The 25,858-nt window shown below is 38.7% G+C and overlaps 2 protein-coding genes across 2 annotated transcripts; both read right to left on the reverse strand.

Moving 5' to 3' along the window:
- Positions 1–1,143: 1,143 nt before the first annotated feature.
- On the reverse strand, positions 1,144–12,834 carry LOC136236703 (uncharacterized). Its single transcript, XM_066026929.1, has 3 exons — positions 5,748–12,834; positions 2,673–2,846; positions 1,144–2,214 (listed from the first exon to the last, which is right to left on the reverse strand). Exons 1-3 carry the CDS (start codon positions 12,699–12,701, stop codon positions 1,237–1,239), a joined length of 8,106 nt encoding a protein of 2,701 aa, XP_065883001.1. The 5' UTR covers positions 12,702–12,834; the 3' UTR covers positions 1,144–1,236.
- LOC136268899 (mucin-2-like) lies at positions 12,701–25,565 on the reverse strand. Its single transcript, XM_066064365.1, has 4 exons — positions 25,492–25,565; positions 21,215–23,496; positions 12,795–21,169; positions 12,701–12,709 (listed from the first exon to the last, which is right to left on the reverse strand). Exons 1-4 carry the CDS (start codon positions 25,563–25,565, stop codon positions 12,701–12,703), a joined length of 10,740 nt encoding a protein of 3,579 aa, XP_065920437.1.
- Positions 25,566–25,858: the final 293 nt, after the last annotated feature.

The following is a 25,858-nucleotide window of genomic DNA, read 5'->3' on the forward strand; positions in this document are numbered from 1 at the left end:
CATATCACAGAAAAGATCGATATACTCTAATAGAACAGTCAGTTATGTGATTGTTCTATTAGAGTTACTGACTGTTCTATTAGAGTATATCGATTTTTCTGTGATACCTATTTTGATAAGCAAGAATTCATACTATTACACAAATATTCTACCTATTATGCTAGCATTATGCTCAATGCTTTCAGACACCTATTATGCTCATAATTATGCCAGCATAATCGGCGGGTCCCTAACGATTAATCCACATGTTTATGTAAAAGAAATAAATACATTTTTAGAGTACTTATATGGCTTTTCTGGACTAAAACTTGACCATTGATAATATTTTAATGGCTTCCTATAATAAATATTATGTGTTTGTGTGACTTCACATGACAAGATTGTTATATTGCTGTTTGTCACTTTGCAGCACAATTACAAACAGAAAAATGAAGAAGAAATATATTTTCCGTATAATAGTGCTTCTGGATTCAGTGGAGATTAGAACTTAGCAATGGTGCCATAGAAGAGTGCATTGGCATAAGACTCTCGTTGCAAATACCACTTTTTCACTAATAAGTACTATGTTCACTATCTATTTCGCAGACTTTGAATGGCTTTAATCAAATTGCAGGATAATATTCTTTAGTATACAAAGGTAAGCAGTAGGATACTATTATTACAAGATGTTATAATATTTGAATGGTTGACACAGATTCCTGATTTTACATACATGTTTGAAATCTCTTAACTAGACCAAATTCAATGTTAATAAAATTATTCACAAAATATGGTGATACCAAAAATAAAAGTCCAGCAATTGTAAAAAATTGTCACAAATGGGTGTCATTACACCTTGGGAAGATGATTACCCCCAACTGCACATAGACTTACTCACAAATACAGGGGATGGCCAGTGGGGCACCACATGACCCAATTTGAGCATGATTATTATGTAATACAAACAGCTGAATGACTATACAGTCATAGTATGGAATAACGATGATGAAACATCTATGATGTCAAAGCACAGGTGCATGGTCAACCTGTCCACATGGCCTTGTTTTGATGGAGTATGGCTTTATGGCCACTGCTAAGCCACAAATAATTAATTTGCATATTAAAATTTGGTATGTTTGAAAACCACATAGAGTGGAACCAATGTTGGTTTAATTGCAGTACCTTAGTATCTTTAAGTAAAAATATATATACATCAATATAAATACATTAACTTATGAATGCAATTTACAAACAAATTTATAAAGAAGTTACTACATGATCTTCTTTCAAGCTGGATATTGAATTCATACTACCAAAGAACTGAGCACGAGCCTCATCTCTCTCAGGTGGTGTATAATTATTGTTATATAGCACTGGATAAACTCCATAAGGACTCACTGGTCTATCCACCCCTTCATCATCTTTTCTTGGCTGCCATGACTGTCTTTGTGATGATAAGTCTCCTTTTGACCTAGGTCTTTTAACATTTTGTCTCCCTGCTTCAGCTCTGCTAAATTTAGAATCTGACTGTGATCCTCTGCTATTGTTGCTGCTCCTACGCCTTTGGGCTTTGGTGTTATGAGCTAACCTTGTAGAGCTATCATTGATATGATCTGGTGAACTATCTACATGTATACTATATCCAGAACCGTACTCATTGAAATCAATTAGTGGATCGTCATCTAAATGAGAACTGTATCCAGAGTTCTGTGCACCATAATTTGGGCTTATTGGTCTGTTCATTTTGTTACCCAAGTAGTCCTGTGATATACTAGCAGATGGAAAAATAAACTCATCGTGCATTGAAGTGACTGATTTTTGAGTTGGACTTAATCCATGACTTCCTTGTGAGTATCTGCTTGTGCAATCTGAAGGTGTTGTAGATGAAGGTTGCTCAGGAACAGGCTCTAATAGTGATCCTCGTCTTTTCCGTCGCAAAGACTTTTTGCCATCGTCAATGAACATAGGGCCATCAACTGGTATGCTATAACTACCATGATCACTTGTACTTGTTGCAATAGGTGGAGGCAAGCCAGGAAAGAAACCGACATCTTGGTCATCTGGAGGTGATAGCTGAGAGAGTGGTGTAAGGCCTAGTGACAGGTATGGTTGAGATATGGCTTCATCATGAAAACTCAAATCAACATCATCATCATATGTACCACTGTTAGGTCTTGAACGGCCATGTATAGGACCAGAATAAGGTGGTGGAGGTCCTGATGATGTACTTGTGGACTATTAAAACATTGCAGTAAAACAACATTACAACTATCAGTAGTGCATAAGTACTGTAAGGTACAAAGTGTTCTTGTAACACTTTACACTCTGACTATTACATAGATGTATATGTCAGTGTTTTATTGTTCATTTTCAGTAAGTGTGTGTATGTAAGAAAATGTAAGAAAGAGGTTTTGAAGGCCATCTGTATTAAGTGATTTATATTACTGCTATCTTCTCTATAGCTTTCTTTCAAATGTTGGCAAGCTAATATTTTCACTGGTTGCAAATGAAAACTTGTCTAATCTCAGTGTGCTATAGATCTAACCCCCACAATTTTTTAGCAGCTGAATTGGTACAGAATGTTTAATATGGCATGATAGAAGATCTATACATAGTAGAATTTTTCAATATGGCTATATAATATATATATACATTAGTGAGATGGCATTTGTGCATTATGAGGTATAACATACCGGTTTATTAAAGTAAGACAAAGGTTTGACGGTACTGTCTCCAGTGTGTTGAGTAGGACCAGATGTGTACCCAGCATTTTGATATCCTACTCCATTAGGAGTCAATACTGTGTCTCTGTAGTGTTCTTCAGTTGCACCAGGTGCAATTGGGGCTATATCTATTGGACTCATTTCCTGTAATAGAAATATATCGACTTTTACTACACTTGCAAAAAATGTACATGTTATAATGAATAGAGCTGAAACAAAAGCTGCCAAATACTTGGATACTTGTTAAGGACAGTTAACATAAATTGATGCTTGATGGAAACATTTACATACATAGGTACTTAAATACATCATAAGTTTTCCTGAAAACTGTTTATGATCCTATATAAAATACATATTTCACTATAAGTACCTAGTATTTGTGGGTACTTGACCATTAACACTATAATTATAAACAGTGGCGGATCTAGGATTATTAAGAGGGGGTTTCTGAAAGTTGGTATAGCTGAATAAAGCAACTGATGACGTTTCTCCAGAAAGTTTTCTATTTTAGAAGCTCTAAGATCGGATTTTAGGCTACTTTTAGTTAGTAATTACAATGAATCCAATGTTTTAAACTTTAAATATTATAGGTAACTATAGGGCAAAGATGGTGACTATAAGCTGTAGCTTTGATTGCACTATTAGAGTAGTTACTTGACTGCTCTATTAGAGTAACTTGATCGTTTTAAATGCAGTGGAAGATGAAAAGTGAAGTGTTGCTGAGGGTTTAATAGCTATAAATGGTGTCAGTTAAGTGCAACTGCATGCATGCTACTGAAATACAGTGGTATATAGTTGTTCGATATGACAAGTTGTCAGTACAACAATGTTTATGTATTTATACTGCCACTGAGCTAAATTTAAAAGGGGGTTTCTGCCGAAACCCCAGAAACCCATCTAGATCCGCCACTGATAAAGGGTACTCAAATACTAAAAATCCATTCCTTAGCAATAAGAATTTAAAAGTAAATTATTATTATTTCAGCATAATATTATAGTTTGTAAAGAAATTTATTGCATCATACAGTGCGGTAGTAGCAAGAGTAGTACTGTGTAACAGGAGTCATGGAGGATTTTTCGCCAAAAAAGTACCAGCCTCATTTTTCCTTCATGACAGCTTGGCTGTATTGATTAGGCATAGTCAAGCCTGTAAATGTCTTCAGAGTCACCCCAAACCCAAACCCTTCCAACAAGCTTCTATGAAGTTTACAGTAATTGGGTGTGTTTTCAATTGTAATTTCTGTAGCAACTGGACTGCTTGCAGAGGCATTTTTCTTACTGTTCTTGGATTTTAATGCTGTATAACAGGTGGAACATAGCTGAAAATATAGCAGAATGGCTATTTCACATTCCAGTAATTGATGATCAGGGCATGTTATTACAAAAGGTAGCAAAAAACTGTAAGGAAAATTTGAAATTTTTACGTTTGGGCAGGGATTATAGAAATAAAAAAGTAGTGAAACAATGGATGCCATTTACACCTGCAGCTATACTACTGGGAATTTACTTCCTACTTCAGTATTGGCTGCATATTACTGAGTAGGAATTAAGTGTCCACTATTATATAGCTGCAGGTGTACATTACCTCCCTTGTTTCATTGCCTTTTTATAGTATCCACTACGTTTCGTTGTTGGCTATGTTCAACTCGTTACACAGCAGTACGAATCAAGAACCATTTGAAAAGCACCTCTGCTAACAAAATAGCCACTATGAAAAATACGGATGATTTCCATTACAAAGAGAAGCCATCACGTGCTACCACCAAATTGACACTTTTTGCTGTCAGGAAAGATGAATGGGACACAAAGGAGGACACTGGTAAGTCCATGAAGAATGCATTGTACATACTGCGGTATGCCACAAGGCACCTCTTGGGCTGAAGAGATATCGAACAGTGAAAAAATCAAGCCCGTAGCCTTAGCCGTTATCGAGTTACACTTGTCTGAAGGAATCAGTCGGTTACTTACTCAGTCAGTCAGTCAATCACTATAAAATTCTGTTAAATAATTTTTTTTAAAATTCCGTAGCAACTTGTTGAAAGCATTTCGGGCCAATCTGAAAGCTTGTTTGGGCTTAGTTTTACCTAACCAATACTGCCTCATTGTCATCAGGGGAAATTGAGGCTGTTTTTGGGTGATGTTATTTTGTGGGCCACGCCTACTCCTTTGTGGTCCCTACTATACAGTACTATGATGTAAAATTTCCTTACACTTGTATTCAATATCAACTTATGAAGAATTACATGTAACAATACAATACTGGTGTCCTTTTAAGTAATGTTGGATCGAAACTGGAAAAAAGTTATGGAAAATAGTACCTATACCAAGCTGTAAAAAAAGGGTGCGGGCTCCTAAAAAGCCAGGATGAAAGATGCTGTGAAGTCAAAGTGAAGGCCAATAATGTTAAATAGAAACATGTCATTATCATTGACAGTAAAATTGCAGCCATTTCTTGCTCCCCCTTGATTTTTACAACCTGGATTTTAGAAGGCCAGTTTTGCATCATAACTCTGGCTGTTTATTTCAAACCAATGTTTGCATTTCCGATCTTTACTCCAAACTGAGTGGATTATTCCATAGGCGTGACAGAAATCAGTCTTTTAAAGTGAATAATCAGCCATAACTCCATCCGGCATTGTTTACCAGATTCACATGAAAATTGGTAACAAACTACTTTCCCTTTGGCCTCTTTTCCCATGTGTCAACTATCTATCGGGTTGGGTATGCGTGTTTTACATATGTAAAGTGTGTGAGAAAGAAGAGCTTATAATGGCTAGGCTGATTTTGTTGAAAGTAGCCTGTCTACAACTCCACCATAAAAAATCACCATCATTATTCAGATAAAGAAGCACAGAGTTATTTATGCATGAAATTGTGTTTATGTTCTTCACTACTGATATAGCATGCTGGCTTTTTTCGGCCAAATGACTCACTTCCACGTGTCTTGAAAAAAAAATTCTACAATGATTAAAATAGCCATGCACTTCAGTGATTTAATAGTCATGTATATACTAATATACAAGACACTACATAATCTAAACTTACTATTTTTTCTTCCTCTTGAAACCAGTAGTTACTTGATAACCCAGACGATGGTCTAGAGTGTGTTTTCACATACCAGGTCTTTGTTCTTCTGTATCTTCTGTACCAACATAATGCTATCACTAACACAATAGCAACCACTACAACCAATATCACTGCAACAATTGCTCCATATATTGCAGAACTACCACCACCTCCACTGCTACCACCACTTGATGTTATCACCTCTGTAGACGATGTTGTCATCACTGTAGGTGAAGAACTCTCAGTGGTAGTTGCAGACATTGACGTTATCACCACTGTAAGTGATGTTGTCACTACTGTAGATGAAGAACTCTCAGTGGTAGTTGCAGACATTGACGTTGTCACCACTGTAGGTGATGTTGTCACTACTGTAGATGAAGAACTCTCAGTGGTAGTTGCAGACATTGATGTTGTCACAACTGTAGGTGATGTTGTCACCACTGTAGGTGATGTTGTCACTACTGTAGATGAAGAACTCTCAGTGGTAGTTGCAGACAGTGATGTTGTCACCACTGTAGGTGATGTTGTCACTATTGTAGATGAAGAACTCTCAGTGGCAGTTGCAGACATTGATGTTGTCACAACTGTAGGTGATGTTGTCACCACTGTAGGTGATGTTGTCACTACTGTAGATGAAGAACTCTCAGTGGCAGTTGCAGACATTGACGTTGTCACCACTGTAGGTGATGTTGTCACTACTGTAGATGAAGAACTCTCAGTGGTAGTTGCAGACATTGATGTTGTCACCACTGTAGGTGATGTTGTCACTACTGTAGATGATGTTGTCATCACTGTAGGTAATGTTGTTACCACTGTAGGTGATGTTGTCACAACTGTAGATGAAGAACTCTCAGTGGTAGTTGCAGACATTGACGTTGTCACCACTGTAGGTAATGTTATCACCACTGTAGGTGATGTTGTCACAACTGTAGATGAAGAACTCTCTGTGGTAGTTGCAGACATTGATGTTGTCACCACTGTAGGTGATGTTGTCACTACTGTAGGTGAAGAACTCTCAGTGGTAGTTGCAGACATTGATGTTGTCACTACCATGGGTGATGTTGTCACTACTGTAGATGAAGAATTCTCAGTGGTAGTTGTAGACATTGATATTGTCACCACTGTGGGTGATGTTGTCACAACTGTAGATGAAGAACTCTCAGTGGTAATTGCGGACATTGACGTTGTCACCATTGTAGGTAATGTTGTCACCACTGTGGGTGATGTTGTCACTACTGTAGATAAAGAATTCTCAGTGGTAGTTGTAGACATTGACATTGTCATCACTGTGGGTGATGTTGTCACAACTGTAGGTGATGTAGTCACCACTGTAGGTGATGTTGTCACTACTGTAGGTGAAGAACTCTCAGTGGTAGTTGCAGACATTGATGTTGTCACAACTGTAGGTGATGTTGTCACTACTGTAGATAGAGATCTCTCAGTGGTAGTTGCAGACATTGATATTGTCACTACTGTGGATGATGTTGTCACAACTGTAGGTGATGTTGTCACCACTGTAGATGAAGAATTCTCAGTGGTAGTTGCAAACATTGACGTTGTCACCACTGTAGGTGATGTTGTCACAACTGTAGGTGATGTCACTACTGTAGGTGACGTCACTACTGTAGGTGAAGAACTTTCAGTGGTAGTTGCAGACATAGATGTTGTCACAACTGTAGGTGATGTTGTCACTACTGTAGATGAAGAACTCTCAGTGGTAGTTGCAGACATTGATGTTGTCACTACTGTAGATGATGTTGTCACAACTGTAGGTGATGTTGTCACCACTGTAGATGAAGAACTCTCAGTGGTAGTTGCAAACATTGACGTTGTCACCACTGTAGGTGATGTTGTCACAACTGTAGGTGAAGAACTCTCAGTGGTAGTTGCAGACATTGATGTTGTCACAACTGTAGGTGATGTTGTCACTACTGTAGATGAAGAACTCTGAATGGTAGTTGCAGACACTGACATTGTCACCACTGTGAGTGATGTTGGCACCACTGTAGGCGATGTTGTCACTACTGTTGGTGAAGAACTCTCAGTGGTAGATATTGTCATTACTGTAAGTGATGTTGTAGATGAAGAACTCTCAGTGGTGGCTGCAGACATGGATGTCAGTTCTGGTGAGATTGTAGAAGATGATGATATTACAATTGAAGAAGTACTGGATAATGTTATCACTGGGGTCAAAGTTGCATTTTGAGTTACTGACGAAGTCAATGATGTTACTGTTGGAGTTGTTATTATTACTATGGGACAATCATTTGTTAGATTTATAAATGGTGAATAGCCATCGTCAAGCATAATGTTAGCATATTGGCTGATTTCAGGAATTGTGATATTGGTGTTCAAGGATGATGAATAAATATTTCCAGAAGTAATGTAAACAGATTGTCTATCAGCAGATGTCATATTGTTTTCATCAACTGTAATTTGTATGAGTGATATTCCTATGTCATCAGTGTTAAAGCTAGAGTTGGTTTCAACCACAAAAACAGTTCTGCTACCATCATTCTGTATATTGGCTCTCACAATTCCACCATACAGACCGGAACCTTTGTCAAATACACAACAATCACCCCTGGTAAACTGCATAGAACTAATCTCTGATTGAAATGTTTCATTAGTGCTAGCAAAGTCCACATATATAAATACATCACTACTAAGAGATGGTTCTAATGTTGAAGTGTACAATTCACCAGTCACTTTGCACCTGCAAATATCATTTTCAGCAAAGCACCTGGCTGTTACATTGTCTATCACCCGCAATAAATCAAGATCAATTCTTTCCAATTGATCTGAATCCAAGCTGTTCACTTGACCATCTCCATTTATATCAAGTTCAGTTGTTAAACTGGATACCCGACTGTTTATAGTCATTCCATTTGTTGAACTAAAATTATGAACTTTTTCTACTTGATAATAGCGAAGGTAGTGTATATCTCTCAAATCAAACTGACAATCCAAGTTAACATCTCCAACTGGTCTATTGTCAGCACAACATGTACAAGAGCCCTCAGTACATTCAATAGTACAATTGAAATTATCAGCATCAGCTTGTCGCTTGTACTGAGCATGGTATGATAAAGTTGGAGGACTTGTCAATGGTGCTTCATCGTTGATGCTGTCACGGCGTTTGCGACTTGAAGTCACCTCAACCTTTACCATATGGCCAGCTACAGATGGGATGTTTCTGCTAACCAGCAAATCAGCTCCAAAGCTTGCTTGAGCTAGCAAAACAATAGTTGTATTCAAAGTAGTGGTGCTTTCTCTGGTGGCTCTGAAAGTAATGTTAGCAATGTGAAGAATCCTTCCATGGCTACCTTGGTAATTAATACCACCAAAATTTATTAAATTATTTTCATCCTTATAATTTAGTGATCCTGTTTTCCAGTCACTGCCTGGAATTACATTAATGAATTCAAGCACTTCAGCAGAATAAGAGACTTCTAACTCAAATATTCCAAGATCAGCATTTTCTGAATTTGCGTATACTGGAATTGAAACCATATTACTTGTTTCAATAGTAATTGGGAAAGTCTGGTATCCTAAATCGATATCATATAAGTCAGCCTGTAAGTTACATATGAAAGCATCCGACATTTGTTCAATACTTCTATTTGCTTGACTAAAAGCTCTTACATAATTAGGAGTTTGGGAATTGTTTAGCAAAGTAATAATGTTACCATTCACAGATACACTACTGTTATCAGTAACAGAAAACCCCAGCAAATTTGGATAGAGAGTAATACTTCCATTATATATACTGAGAAGTTCAGTACCATCAGTCAGTGTTACATCAGCATCAACATACTCTTGTGATGATCTGACTCCATTAAACTCAGTTACAAATCTTACAACATCAATAGTTTCTACCTGAACTGGACTAGACTGTATTTCAATTATAATATTATTGCTTAAAGAGTCAAAATGTGCTGTGATCATCACATCAATAGTACCAGATACAGTGTCATTTACTGTTATTATTGAATCACTGATTACCAGTTCATTAGCTCCAGAACTAAAATTAACATGCTGTGTTATATCAGTTTCTTCACCATTTGATAAGACTAGAACTGCCTTTAGTGATGCTTGTTGGTACTTTCCACTATTTCCTATAAGTGCAAGGCTTTCTGTACTTCTACTATCAGATCCTGTGTAAGTTGGATATGGATGTACTGATATATTAAGTGCACTCTTGTGTACAACAGTAATAACAGATGAATTTGACATATTATATTCACTATTTTCAATGGCAATAGTATAATTAGAATCAGTGTGATTGGACAGTGCCCACAATGTGTACTGGCTCATTGGTGAAGGACTACCGAGCAACACAGTTGTAATGTCGGTCCCATCCAAAGAAGTAATATCCAATTCACTGTCATTGAAGTGGAGAATTGCTGCAATGGTGACATTTGTTGGAATGTTTGCAAAACTGGAAACATATCGATCAGCAGTAATCTGAGATGATGACATTCTAATCTCTAGATTAACTGGTTGTGGCAATTGCACTGAAACATTTGCTGTACCTTCTACATTGTCACTCACATAACAAGCTCTGTCCCTGATTAATGTAACCCTAATACATTCTCCTGAACCAGTACCAATTGTATGAATTTCATTGTTTTGTGTCACTGAAATAAACTCAGGACATGTACAGTTAACTTGGTATAGAGAATGGCCTATTTCCATTCTTTGACTATCAGCAAACACTACATTCACTAACATAACTTTGGGATTGTAGTTCACTTCAGTGAGGCTAACAGTACCAGATATCTGATCATATACATCTGTTATGGTCGGAGAAATGCTAACATTAAGATTACTAAATAACATTACTTCCAGGTATGCTGCCCTCACTGAAAAATCTGTAACATTAAATCGAAGCATGTTCATATTATCTCTAGAAATTATTGTTGCAATTCCTGGTGATATACCCAACACTGTTGCATTAGGAAAAATCTTTATTATACTGTTATTAGAACTTTCCAGAATATTAATAGCAAGCAAAGTCACATCAAGTACATAATGCGTTCTCCCATCAGACACATTTGCAAACACCTGTAGTAATGTTTGTTGATATCTTGAGCTACAATTCAAGTTTGGATCAGGCCAATTGGAAATGGCATTGAGAACTGTATCTTCAGCTTGAAGGATGAGATTTTCTGGATACCACACTTTGAATGAAACCATAATAGGATCAGTGTTCCTATATTTTATAGTAATATTCACTTCATTAGAGCCCATTTGTTCTGTACCATCAAGGTATACTTCAGAACAGTCTGGCATGACTTTAATAATGGTAGAATTAGATGAACAGATAAGATCATTTATATCAACTATTTTTCCAGATTTAGTGATACCCTTGATGGTGAGATTTGCCTTAATCACAGTACCATTGAAAACAGCAGAGTTGAGCAATTCTGTTTGATCAGAATAAGCAACCAAATGAACCACATCATCTTTAATAAGGAATAAATGTCCTGATGAATTTCTTGTACCCGTGCGATCAGATACCACCATCACAGGATTCCCAAGGAGTGCTCCATTAGACAAAAGGACTTCCTCAATTTCACACTTTACTTCAATACGATCTGCATTATAGTTTGATATATTTACTTCCATTGATAACAGTAGTTCTCCATCGTCTATTATTCGCTCATGGCTTATTGCCAAACGATTGTTTGTGTTATTAAAGGCCGATGTCAGCGTACTCCAGCCACTTAAGGGTGATACTGAAATTGATGCATACTCATTATTAACACTACAGTCTAGTAATAAAGACTTTATGTCATAGTTGCTGGAGTTTAGTGTTATTGTTACAATATCTGGAGGGTATATTGTACGCGTTGGTACATTCAACATCATCGCTGGGTGTGGGACTTCATGACTTCCAGTAGCCTGCGATATATTGAAATATCCTACAGTTTCATTGTGAGAACTATGCTCTTCCTTAACTGATACATTAACACTTAATGCATTATTAAAATTTTCTAGGCTTCCAATACAATACCCAGATGCATCACTGATAGAACAGGTACTGCTGATCACATGATTTGTGTTAGTTACACCAATTATTTCAACTCTAAGTGGTCTTACATTTGTACTAAATCTTTTGTCAAAAGCTTGAACAAGAACATAAATTTTATCTTCAGGAGTTACTTCAGATGTAAGTAAGTATCCCTTCAGTCTAGTCAGGTTGAACTGCAAAGGAATTGTAAAACTACTAGACTGTTGTAACACTCCAGCTTGGGTAACAATGCTACCTTGAATACCTTCTTGTTGCACATTTATAAAAACACCAAATGTAAACAAATATCGGTTGGGTTCATAAGTGTTTTGCTCTATTCTAGTTATCAAAAATCCAGGTCCATCAATATAAATAGAAATTGATGCTTCAAAAGTGTTATTAGGACAAGTTTGACTATACGGAATGCACTCCATCAACATATCACAAAATTCAGTTCCATTTGAACAAACAGGTGTTGGTGATGGACTTGCAGTAAATGACATACTAAGGAGAGATGTAGCTAACAAGGCACTGGTAGTAGCCATTCTGACTACTGAAGAGTTAACATGAACTGGGGTAGAACTAATATTAATACTTGGAGTCATTGCAGTAGTCATACTAGTGGAATTGGTGTATGTTAATGAGACTACAGTAACTGGCTGCTGTGTAGAAACTATTGGACTGGACAAAGGAGCCACAAATGTAGTAGCATTACTTTCTTGGATACTAGTTGTAAAGCCACTACCATCACCACTGAAACCAGAGCTTGTCATTGTGATTTCAACAGCAGTTGTTATGTACGCAGATGTTTCTATTGGAGCAGAAGTGGGAACGAAAGTTAGCATTGTAGTAGTAATTGTAGGCTCAGTGAATGATACTACTGGGCTTGCAGTTGGAATACTTATGTCATTAGTCATTACTGATGCTGTATAGATAATTGCAGTGGATGGCACAACATTACTGCTGGTGTTAATAACTGATAAAGTAGTCAATGGATTGGTTAGACTAACTGCTGAAGTATTGGCAGTTGTTGGCACTATTGCACTTGATAGTACAACATTAGGAGACACAGTGACATTAGCAGTTGGCGTCACTGTTGAAGCAAAAATCAAAGTAGCTGTGGTGTTTGCAACTTGAATAGTAGCTGTAGGCAATGATGAAGCAATAACAGTAGCAGTATTGGAGGGTTCAGTAGAGGTATTAAGAATGGATAGTGTTTGGGACACAGTTGTAGTTAGGGGTAAAATACTATTCACAGTAGATAACCCTGTTATGTTGTTAGTAATCGTTACAAGGATTAAAGTATCCATGGTGTTGATAACTTCTGTAACGGTCAATGGTGTTACAATAACAGTGCTAATGTTGGTTGATTCTGATGCTGTTGGAGTAAGAAATGAAGTACTAGTAGCATTTATGGTTACAATAGCAGTTGCTGTTGGAGCTGGAGTACTTGTAACATTAGCAGTTACATTAGTAGTTGCTGTTGGAGCTATAGTACTCGTAACATTAGCAGTTACATTAGCAATTACTGTTGGAGCTAGAGTACTCGTAACGTTATCAGTTACATTAGCAGTTGCTGTTGGAGCTATAGTACTTGTAACATTACCAGTTACATTAGCAGTTGCTGTTGGAGCTATAGTACTTGTAACATTAACAGATACATTAACAGTTACTGTTGGAGCTATAGTACTTGTAACATTAACAGTTACATTAGCAGTTGCTGTTGGAGCTGGAGTACTCGTAACATTAACAGTTACATTAGCAGTTGCTGTTGGAGCTGGAGTACTCGTAACATTAACAGTTACATTAGCAGTTGTCGTTGGAGCTATAGTACTGGTAACATTAACAGTTACATTAGCAGTTGTTGTTGGAGCTGGAGTACTCGTAATGTTAACAGTTACATTAGGAGTTGCAGTTGGAGCTATAGTACTGGTAACATTAACAGTTTCATTTGCAGTTGCTGTTGAAGCTAGAGTACTGGTAACATTAACAGTTACATTAACAGTTACTGTTGGAGCTGGAGTACTTGTAACATTAACAGTTTCATTAGCAGTTACTGTAGGAGCTAGAGTACTGGTAACATTAACAGTTACATTAGCAGTTACTGTTGGAGCTGGAATACTTGTAACATTAACAGTTTCATTAGCAGTTACTGTTGGAGCTGGAGTACTCGTAACATTAACAGTTTCATTAGCAGTTGCTGTAGGAGCTATAGTACTCGTAGCATTACCAGTTACATTAGCAGTTGCTGTTGGAGCTGGAGTACTCGTAGCATTAACAGTTTCATTTACAGTTGCTGTTGGAACAGGAGTAATTGTAACATTAACAGTTTCATTAGCAGTTACTGTTGGAACTATAGTACTTGTAAAGTTCAAAGTTACATCAGCAGTTACTGTTGAAGCTGGAGTACTTGTAACATTAACAGTTACATTAGCAGTTGCTGTTGGAGCTGGAGTACTTGTAGCATTAACAGTTTCATTTGCAGTTGCTGTTGGAGCAGGAGTAATTGTAACATTAACAGTTTCATTAGCAGTTACTGTTGGAGCTATAGTACTTGTAAAGTTCAAAGTTACATTAGCAGTTACTGTTGGAGCTGGAGTACTTGTAACATTAACAGTTACATTAACAGTTGCTGTTGGAGCTGGAGTACTCGTAACATTAACAGTTTCATTAGCAGTTGCTGTTGGAGCAGAAGTAATTGTAACATTAACAGTTACATTAGCAGTTGCTGTTGGAGCTGGAGTACTTGTAACATTAACAGTTACATTAGCAGTTGCTGTTGGAGCTGGAGTACTCATAACATTAACAGTTACATTAGTAGTTACTGTTGGAGCTATAGTACTCGTAACATTACCAGTTACATTAGCAGTTGCTGTTGGAGCTGGAGCAGTCGTAACATTAACAGTTTCATTTGCAGTTGCTGTTGGAGCTGGAGTACCCGTAACATTAACAGTTTCATTAGCAGTTGCTGTAGGAGCTATAGTACTCGTAACATTACCAGTTACATTAGCAGTTGCTGTTGGAGCTGGAGTACTCGTAACATTAACAGTTTCATTTGCAGTTGCTGTTGGAGCAGGAGTAATTGTAACATTAACAGTTTCATTAGCAGTTACTGTTGGAGCTATAGTACTTGTAAAGTTCAAAGTTACATTAGCAGTTACTGTTGGAGCTGGAGTACTTGTAACATTAACAGTTACATTAACAGTTGCTGTTGGAGCTGGAGTACTCGTAACATTAACAGTTACATTAGCAGTTGCTGTTGGAGCTGGAGTACTCGTAACATTAACAGTTTCATTTGCAGTTGCTGTTGGAGCAGAAGTAATTGTAACATTAACAGTTACATTAGCAGTTGCTGTTGGAGCTGGAGTACTTGTAACATTAACAGTTACATTAGCAGTTGCTGTTGGAGCTGGAGTACTTGTAACATTAACAGTTACATTAGTAGTTACTGTTGGAGCTATAGTACTCGTAACATTACCAGTTACATTAGCAGTTGCTGTTGGAGCTGGAGCAGTCGTAACATTAACAGTTTCATTTGCAGTTGCTGTTGGAGCTGGAGTACCCGTAACATTAACAGTTTCATTAGCAGTTGCTGTAGGAGCTATAGTACTCGTAACATTACCAGTTACATTAGCAGTTGCTGTTGGAGCTGGAGTACTCGTAACATTAACAGTTACATTAGCAGTTACTGTTGGAGCTATAGTGCTTGTAAAGTTCAAAGTTACATTAACAGTTACTGTTGAAGCTATAGTACTCGTAACATTAACAGTTACATTAGCAGTTGCTGTTGGAGCTGGAGTACTAGTAACATTAACAGTTTCATTTGCAGTTGCTGTTGGAGCTGGAGTACTCGTAACATTAACAGTTTCATTTGCAGTTGCTGTTGGAGCAGGAGTAATTGTAACATTAACAGTTACATTAGCAGTTACCGTTGGAGCTGGAGTACTTGTAACATTAACAGTTACATTAGCAGTTGCTGTTGAAGCTATAGTACTCGTAACATTAACAGTTACTGTTGGAGCTGGAGTACTTGTAACATTCACAGTTTCATTTGCAGTTGCTGTTGGAGCTATAGTACTCGTAACATTACCAGTTACATTAGCAGTTGCTGTTGGAGCTATAGTACTCGTAACATTGCCAGTTACATTAGCAGTTGCTGTTGGAGCTGGAGTACTCGTAACATTAACAGTTTCATTAGCAGTTGCTGTTGGAGCTATAGTACTCATAACATTACCAGTTACATTAGCAGTTGCTGTTGGAGCTGGAGTACTAGTAACATTAACAGTTTCATTTGCAGTTGCTGTTGGAGCAGGAGTAATTGTAACATTAACAGTTTCATTAGCAGTTACTGTTGAAGCTATAGTACTCGTAACATTAACAGTTACATTAGCAGTTGCTGTTGGAGCTGGAGTACTTGTAACATTAACAGTTACACTAGCCATTGTTGTCGGAGCTATAGTGCTTGTAAAGTTCAAAGTTACATTAGCAGTTACCATTGAAGCTATAGTACTCGTAACATTAACAGTTACATTAGCAGTTGCTGTTGGAGCTGGAGTACTAATAACATTAACAGTTTCATTTGCAGTGGCTGTTGGAGCAGGAGTAATTGTAACATTAACAGTTTCATTGACAGTTACTGTTGAAGCTATAGTACTCGTAACATTAACAGTTACATTAGCAGTTGCTGTTGGAGCTGGAGTACTTGTAACATTAACAGTTACACTAGCAGTTGTTGTCGGAGCTAGAGTACTTGTAAAGTTCAAAGTTACATTAGCAGTTACTGTTGGTGCTGGAGTACTTGTAACATTAACAGTTACATTAGGAGTTGTTGTTGGAGCTAGAGTACTCGTAACATTAACAGTTACATTAGCAGTTGCTGTTGGAGCTATAGTACTTGTAACATTAACAGTTACATTAGCAGTTGCTGTTGGAGCTTGAGTACTGGTAACATTAACAGTTACATTAGCAGTTGCTGTTGGAACCAGAGTACTTGTAACATTAACAGTTAAATTAACAGTTGCTGTTGGAGCTAGAGTACTTGTAACATTAACAGTTACATTAGCAGTTGCTGTTGGAGCTGGAGTACTTGTAATGTTAAGAGTTAGATTAGCAGTTATTGTTGGAGCTAGAAAACTCGTAACATTAACAGTTAAAATAGCAGTTGTTGTTGGAGCTAGAGTACTGGTAACATTAACAGTTAAATTAGCAGTTACTGTTGGAGCTATAGTGCTTGTAATGTTCAGAGTTACATTAACAGTTGCTGTTGAAGCTAGAGTACTCGTAACATTAACAGTTACATTAGCAGTTGCTGTTGGAGCTGGAGTACCTGTAACATTAACAGTTAAATTAGCAGTTGTTGTTGGAGCTAGAGTACTCGTAACATTAACAGTTTCATTAGCAGTTGTTGTTGGAGCTGGAGTACTTGTAATGCTAAGAGTTACATTAGCAGTTACTGTTGGAGCTAGAGTACTCGTAATGTTAGCAGTTAAATTAGCAGTTGTTGTTGGAGCTAGAGTACTGGTAACATTAACAGATAAATTAGCAGTTGTTGTTGGAGCTGGAGTACTTGTAATGTTAAGAGTTACATTAACAGTTGTTGTTGGAGCTAGAGTACTCATAACATTAACAGTTTCATTAGCAGTTGCTGGAGTGCTTGAAACATTAGTGCTTGTTGTTGGAGCTATAGTACTTGTAACATTAGTTGTTGGAGCTGGAGTACTTGTAATATTGGCAGTTGTTGTTGGAGCTATAGTACTTGTAACATTGGGGGTTGTTGTTGGCACTGGAGTACTTGTAATATTGGCGGTTGCTGGAGTGCTGGTAACATTGGTGGTTGTTGTTGGAGTTGGTGTTAGAGCTATAGAACTTGTAACATTGATGGTTGTTGTTAGAGCTGGAGTACTTGTAACATTGGTGGTTATTGTTGGTGCTGGAGTACTTGTAATATTGGCAGTTGCTGGAGTGCTTGTAACATTGGCGGTTGTCGTTGGAGCTGGAGTACTTGTAACATTGGCGGTTGTTGTAGGAGTTATGGTACTTGTAACATTGGCAGTTGTTGTTGGCACTGGAGTACTTGTAATATTGGCGGTTGCTGGAGTGCTTGTAACATTGGTTGTTGTTGTTGGAGCTATAGTACTTGTAACATTGGCAGTTGTTATTGGCACTGGAGTACTTGTAATATTGGCGGTTGCTGGAGTGCTTGTAACATTGGTGGTTGTTGTTGGAGCTATAATACTTGTAACATTGGCGGTTGTTGTTAGAACTGGAGTACTTGTAACATTGGCGGTTGTTGTAAGACCTATAGTACTTGTAACATTGGTGGTTACTGTTGGCGCTGGAGTACTTGTAATATTGGCAGTTGCTGGAGTGCTTGTGACATTGGCGGCTGCTGTTGTTGTTAGAGCTATAGTACTTGTAACAATGGCGGTTGTTGTTAGAGATGGAGTACTTGTAACATAAGGCGTTGTTGTTGGTGCTGGAGTACTTGTAATATTGGCGGTAGTTGTTGGAGGTATAGTGCTTGTAATATTAACAATTATTGTAGTTGGAGCTATAGTACTAGTAACATTAACATTTGTTGTAATTGGAGCTATAGCAGTACTTGTAATATTAATGGTCGTTGTAGTTGAAGCTATAGTACTTGTAACATTGGTAGTTGTTGTTGGAGATGGAGTGCTTGTAACATTGGCGGTCGTTGTTGGAGCTGGAGTGCTAGTAATATTGGTGGTTGTTGTTGGAGCTGGAGTACTTGTAACACTGGCAGTTGTTGTTGGCACTGGAGTACTTGTAATATTGGCAGTAGTTGTTGGAGGTATAGTACTTGTAACATTAACAGTTGTTGTTTGAGCTGTAGTACTTGTAACATCACTTGTTGGGGTTGTAGTACTTGAAACATTACCGGTTGTTGTTGGAGCTATAGTACTCGTAACAATGACGGTTGTTGTAGTTGGAGTACTTGTAACATTAACAGTTGTTGTTGGAGCTGTAGTACTTGTAACATCAGTGGTTGTTGTTGGAAATGGAGCACTTGTAATATTAGTGGTTGTTGTCGGAGCTGGAGTACTTGCAACATCTCTGGTTGTGGTTGGAGCTGAAGTACTCGTAACATCACTAGTTGTTGTTGGAGCTGGAGTACTTGTAACATTAGTGGTTATTGTCGGAGCTGGAGTACTCGTAACATTAGCAGTTGTTGTTGGAGCTGGAGTACTTGTAACATTAGTGGTTGTTGTTGAAGCTGGAGTACTTGTAACATTAGTGGTTGTTGTTGAAGCTGGAGTACTCGTAACATCAGCAGTTGTTGTTAGACCTGGAGTACTTGTAACACTAGTGGCTGTGGTTGGAACTGGAGTACTTGTAACATTAGTGGTTGTGGTTGGAGCTGGAGTACTTGTAACATTAACAGTTGTTGTTGGCACTGGAGTACTTGTAACATCACTGGTTGAGGTTGGAGCTGGACTACTTGTAACATCACCAGTTGTTGTTGGAGCTGGAGTACTTGTAACAGTAGTGGTTATTGTTAGAGCTGGAGTACTCGTAACATCAACAGTTGTTGTTTGAACTGGAGTACTCGTAATATTAACAGTTGTTGTTGGAGCTGGAGTACTTGTAACATTAGTGGTTATTGTTAGAGCTGGAGTACTTGTAACATCAGCAGTTGTTGTTGGAGCTGGAATACTTGTAACATTAGTGGTTGTTGTTAGAGCTGGAGTATTTGTAACATCAGTAGTTGTTGTTGGAGCTGGAGTACTTGTAACATTAATGGTTGTGGTTAGAGCTGGAGTACTTGTAACATTAGTGGTTGTTGTTAGAGCTGGAGTACTTGTAACATCAGCAGTTGTTGTTGGAGCTGGAATACTTGTAACATTAGTGGTTGTTGTTAGAGCTGGAGTACTTGTAACATCAGTAGTTGTTGTTGGAGCTGGAGTACTTGTAACATTAGTGGTTGTGGTTAGAGCTGGAGTACTTGTAACATTAGTGGTTGTGGTTGGAGCTGGAGTACTTGTAACATCACTAGTTGTTGTTAGAGCTGGAGTACTTGTAACATCACCAGTTGTCATTAGAGCTGGAGTACTCGTAACATCACTGGTTGTTGTTGGAGCTGGAGTACTTGTAACATCACTGGTTGTTGTTGGAGCTGGAGTACTTGTAACATCAGCAGTTGTTGTTAGAGTTGGAGTACTTGTAACAGTAGTGGTTGTTGTTAGAGCTGGAGTACTTGTAACATCACCAGTTGTTGTTAGAGCTGGAGTACTTGTAACATCACTGGTTGTTGTTGGAGCTGGAGTACTTGTAACATTAATGGTTGTGGTTGGAGCTGGAGTACTTGTAACATCACCAGTTGTTGTTAGAGCTGGAGTACTTGTAACATCACCAGTTGTCATTAGAGCTGGAGTACTTGTAACATTACTGGTTGTTGTTGGAGCTGGAGTACTTGTAACATCACTGGTTGTTGTTGGAGCTGGAGTACTCGTAACATCACTGGTTGTTGTTGGAACTGGAGTACTTGTAACATCACCAGTTGTTGTTAGAGCTGGAGTACTTGTAATGTTAGTGGTTGTTGTTAGAGCTGGAGTACTTGTAACATCGTTAGTGGTTGTTGGAGCTGGAGTACTTGTAACATCACCAGTTGTTGTTAGAGCTGGAGTACTCGTAACATCAGCAGTTGTTGTTGGAACTGGAGTACTTGTAACGTCAGTGGTTGTTGTTAGAGCTGGAGTACTTGTAATATCAGCAGTTGTTGTTGGAGCTGAAGTACTTGTAACATTAGTGGTTGTTGTTAGAGTGGGAGTACTCGTAACATCACTGGTTGTTGTTGGAACTGGAGTACTTGTAACATCACCAGCTGTTGTTAGAGCTGGAGTACTTGTAACATTAGTGGTTGTTGTTAGAGCTGGAGTACTTGTGACATCAGCAGTTGTTGTTGGAGCTGGAGTACTTGTAACATCACCAGTTGTCGTTAGAGCTGGAGTACTCGTAACATCACTGGTTGTTGTTGGAGCTGGAGTACTTGTAACATCACCAGTTGTTGTTAGAGCTGGAGTACTTGTAACATTAGTGGTTGTTGTTAGAGCTGGAGTACTTGTAACATCAGCAGTTGTTGTTGGAGCTGGAGTACTTGTAACATCACCAGTTGTTGTTAGAGCTAGAGTACTCGTAACATCACTGGTTGTTGTTGGAGCTGTAACATCAGCAGTTGTTGTTGGAGCTGAAGTACTTGTAATGTTATTGGTTGTTGTTAGAGCTGGAGTACTTGTAACATCAGTAGTTGTTGTTGGAGCAGGAATACTTGTAACATCACTGGTTGTTGTTAGAGCTGGAGTACTCGTAACATCAACAGTTGTTGTTGGAGCTGGAGTACTTGTAACATCACTGGTTGTTGTTGGAGCTAGAGTACTTGTAACATCACTGGTTGTTGTTGGAGCTGGAGTACTTGTAACATCAACAGTTGTTGTTGGAGCTGGAGTGCTTGTAACATCACTGGTTGTTGTTGGAGCTGGAGTACTCGTAACATCACTGGTTGTTGTTGGAGCTGGAGTACTCGTAACATCACTGGTTGTTGTTGGAGCTGGAGTACTCGTAACATCACTGGTTGTTGTTGGAGCTGGAGTACTCGTAACATCACTGGTTGTTGTTGGAGCTGGAGTACTCGTAACATCACTGGTTGTTGTTGGAGCTGGAGTACTTGTAACATCACTGGTTGTTGGAGCTGGAGTACTTGTAACATCACTGGTTGTTGTTGGAGCTGGAGTACTTGTAACATCACTGGTTGTGGTTGGAGCTGGAGTACTTGTAACATCACTGGTTGTTGTTGGAGCTGGATTACTTGTAACATCACCAGTTGTTGTTGGAGCTGAACTACTTGTAACATCAACAGTTGTTGTTGGAGCTGGAGTACTTGTAACATCACCAGTTGTTGTTGGAGCTGGAGTACTTGTAACATCAACAGTTGTTGTTGGAGCTGGAGTGCTTGTAACATCACTGGTTGTTGTTGGAGCTGGAGTACTTGTAACATCACTGGTTGTTGTTGGAGCTGGAATACTTGTAACATCACCAGCTGTTGTTGGAGCTGGAGTACTTGTAACATCACTGGTTGTTGTTGGAGCTGGAGTACTTGTAACATCACTGGTTGTTGTTGGAGCTGGAGTACTTGTAACATCACTGGTTGTTGTTGGAGCTGGAGTACTTGTAACATCACTGGTTGTTGTTGGAGCTGGAGTACTTGTAACATCACTGGTTGTTGTTGGAGCTGGAGTACTTGTAACATCACTGGTTGTTGTTGGAGCTGGAGTACTTGTAACATCACCAGTTGTTGTTGGAGCTGGAGTACTTGTAACATCACTGGTTGAGGTTGGAGCTGGAGTGCTTGTAACATCACTGGTTGTTGTTGGAGCTGGAGTACTTGTAACATCACCGGTTGTTGTTGGAGCTGGAGTACTTGTAACATCACCGGTTGTTGTTGGAGCTGGAGTGCTTGTAACATCACTGGTTGTTGTTGGAGCTGGAGTACTTGTAACATCACCAGCTGTTGTTGGAGCTGGAGTACTTGTGACATCACTGGTTGTTGTTGGAGCTGGAGTACTTGTAACATCACTGGTTGTTGTTGGAGCTGGAGTACTTGTAACATCACTGGTTGTTGTTGGAGCTGGAGTACTTGTAACATCAACAGTTGTTGTTGGAGCTGGAGTACTTGTAACATCACCAGTTGTTGTTGGAGCTGGAGTACTTGTAACATCACCAGTTGTTGTTAGAACTGGAGTACTTGTAACGTCAGTGGTTGTTGTTAGAGCAGGAGTACTTGTAACATCAGCAGTTGTTGTTGGAGCTGGAGTACTTGTAACATCACTGGTTGTTGTTGGAGCTGGAGTACTTGTAACGTCAGTGGTTGTTGTTAGAGCTGGAGTACTTGTAACGTCAGTGGTTGTTGTTAGAGCTGGAGTACTTGTAACGTCAGTGGTTGTTGATAGAGCTGGAGTACTTGTAACGTCAGTGGTTGTTGATAGAGCTGGAGTACTTGTAACGTCAGTGGTTGTTGATAGAGCTGGAGTACTTGTAACGTCAGTGGTTGTTGATAGAGCTGGAGTACTGGTAACGTCAGTGGTTGTTGATAGAGCTGGAGTACTTGTAACGTCAGTGGTTGTTGATAGAGCTGGAGTACTTGTAACGTCAGTGGTTGTTGATAGAGCTGGAGTACTTGTAACGTCAGTGGTTGTTGATAGAGCTGGAGTACTTGTAACGTCAGTGGTTGTTGATAGAGCTGGAGTACTTGTAACGTCAGTGGTTGTTGATAGAGCTGGAGTACTTGTAACGTCAGTGGTTGTTGATAAAGCTGGAGTACTTGTAACATCACTGGTTGTTGTTGGAGCTGGAGTACTTGTAACATCACCAGTTGTTGTTGGAGCTGGAGTACTTGTAACATTAGTGGTTGATGGAGCTGGAGTACTTGAAACATCAACAGTTGTTGTAGGAGCTGGAGTACTTGTAACATCACCAGTTGTTGTTAGAGCTGGGGTACTTGTAACATCACTGGTTGTTGTTGGAGCTGGAGTACTCGAAACATTAGCGGTTGCTGTTGGAGCTAGAGTACTACTCATAATGTTACTAGCCGTTGTCATATTATCCATTCCACTACCGACATCATTATCAGCTCTTTTTAGTCTGCTATACTGCTGAATGTAGTGTGGCCATAGTGTATCTGCTGAATTATCATCAACCCTAAATCAAAGAAAGAATATATATGTGCAGCAAAAACAGGGTACATAGTACATAAACTTGTTAGCATGTTAAATTATTGTTGTATAGACTATCTTATCAAAAAACTAGTAGATCAACTTCAAGGTAATGTTTTCAGTTTTTCAGGTACATAAAAGTATTAGCTAGAGGATTAGTCCCTCGGCTATGCAATATAGCATGAGGTTAAGCTAACAGCAACCAACCAGTTACACTTGTCTGTCACTTTGTCAATCAGTGTACAATAAAAATGTACAATTTTATAGCAACTTATTGGAAGCATTTTGAGTCACACTGAAGGGATTTTCCAGCTTGATTATACCGAATCAATACTGCAAAAAAGGTGCCATGAAGGTAAATTCTGGTCAATATGGTAATACTGTGTAAGTAGGGATCGCCCCAATAATGAACAGTGCCTGCCAAAATTCTGCCTCTAAAAACCACCCAACAAACATCTTAAAGAGCAAAAAATACCTAACAGTTACGGAAGAGTCTTAGTGTATCTTAAGTCGAATATACGTACCATTACACCTACAAAAAAACCATATCATAATCTCTAATTGAATTTTAAAAATCCAATTTTTGGTCTGCCTATCTGCCTGCCAGCCTGACCACAGTCACAAGGCTAGACGTTAAATGACACATCATATGACCACCATTTTCAGCCAACTCGCCAGTGGTATGTGCCTTTTGGGGTTCCAATGAGTGCTTACCCTCTACGCCTTACCTTTCCTTTCATCTTCAGTCATGCTGGTCGTCGACATTAATTTTCCGTATCAACACTTGGATACCACAATTTAGCTCATGCTGATATAATACCAGCAGACAGTTAGTAGACACTGCACCTGCACGATAGGATCTTTCACAAACTAGCTGAAACAATAACAATCGAGGGTAGGCCTGGGGGATAGTATGAACATATCGGAATATCGGGATAGTATCGCTATTGTGTATCGCTATTGTGTATCGCCTATCGTTTGAAAAATTACTATCAGACAGTTAAAAATATGCAAATATTCATGCAAAACACTTGGAAAAATAATATTTAACAACAAAAATCAGTCTAAAAAGGCTGTTTACTCTCTTAGTCAAAAACATATCCATAAGTACATCCCTCCTTGCATATCTCTGTGAAGGTAATAAGTAGATTTTCACTATCGTTATACTATCATTATACTATCGTCTATCATGAACAGTGTCTTACTATCATTTGGACATTGAAAAATTCACTATCACCCAGCCCTAATTGAGGGACATGCCTCTTATGTTCTCATTATAGACTCTTGGTTGTACTTATAGCGATTGACTGATAGCATGAAGATAAAAAAGGCATGCCATGACCATGCCCCTTAAATAGTTTAGTTGGCTTGAGATACTCTAATAAAGCACTCCTCCTAATACAGCAGCCATGTTTGTTCAATATTCTAATAAAACAGCCATATGTACATATCATAGCTGTAGCTATAATAAAAGAACTAGTAAGTCCATGATGCATGCACGGTATGCCAATAGGCACATCTACGGATGAAGCGACGTCAAACAGTGAAAAAATCAAGCCCGTAGCCTTGGCTGTTATCTGATGGCAGGCAGTTAGTCAGTCAGTAGAAAATTTCATCATACAGTACTATAATAGTAGGACCACAAAAGAGTAGGCGTGGCCCACGAAATAACATCACTCAAAAACCAGCCTCAATTTTCCCTGACAATGATGAGGCAGTATTGGTTAGGCAAATCTAAACCCAAACAAGCCTTCAGAACAACCCGAAATGCTTTCAACAAGTTGCTACGGAATTTTTAAATAACAGAATTTTCTACTGACTGACTGAGTAACTGACTGGGCAACTGACTGATGCCTTCAGACAAGTGTAACTTGACAATGGCTAAGGCTACAGGTTTGATTTTTCACTGTTCAACGTTGCTTCAACCCAAGAGGTGCCTTTTAGCATGTCGCAGTATGTACTGTCGCAGTACGTACAGTACAATGCATTCTTCATGGACTTACCAGCGTCCTCCTTTGTGTCCCATTCATCTTTGCTGACAGCGAAAGTGTCCATTAGGCGGTAGCACGTGATGGCTTCCCTTCGTAATGGAAATAGTGGCTATTTTGATTGCAGAGGTGCTTTTCAAACAGTTCTTGATTCGTACTGCTGTGTAACGGGTTGAACATAGCTGACAATGAAGCGTAATGGATACTTCACTTTTCAGACGATAATTGATATAACTGGGGTAGGCGGTACCATTTCTTTCTTTCAGTATGCATGGATTGCAAAGGTGCTTTTCGAACAGTTCTTGATTCGAAATGCTGTGTAACGGGTTGAACATAGCTGACAATGGATACTTCACTTTT

Source organism: Dysidea avara, chromosome 10 (genome assembly GCF_963678975.1).
Source record: "Dysidea avara chromosome 10, odDysAvar1.4, whole genome shotgun sequence".
NCBI classification, from domain to species: Eukaryota; Metazoa; Porifera; class Demospongiae; order Dictyoceratida; family Dysideidae; genus Dysidea; species Dysidea avara.

What these genes read in the sequence shown, in the direction of transcription:
- LOC136236703 (XM_066026929.1), bottom strand. Translation starts at nt 12,701, where the DNA reads ATGACTAATGACATAAGTATTCCAACTGCAAGCCCAGTAGTATCATTC. An exon ending in TTCAAGAGGAAGAAAAAATA is followed by an intron (nt 2,847 to 5,747) that starts GTAAGTTTAGAT and finishes TTTCTATTACAG; the next exon opens with GAAATGAGTCCAATAGATAT. An exon ending in TGTCTTACTTTAATAAACCG is followed by an intron (nt 2,215 to 2,672) that starts GTATGTTATACC and finishes ATGTTTTAATAG; the next exon opens with TCCACAAGTACATCATCAGG.
- LOC136268899 (XM_066064365.1), bottom strand. Translation starts at nt 25,565, where the DNA reads ATGGACACTTTCGCTGTCAGCAAAGATGAATGGGACACAAAGGAGGAC. An exon ending in AAGTCCATGAAGAATGCATT is followed by an intron (nt 23,497 to 25,491) that starts GTACTGTACGTA and finishes TCTTTGATTTAG; the next exon opens with GGTTGATGATAATTCAGCAG. An exon ending in AACAACTGTTGATGTTACAA is followed by an intron (nt 21,170 to 21,214) that starts GTACTCCAGCTC and finishes CAAGTACTCTAG; the next exon opens with CTCCAACAACAACCAGTGAT.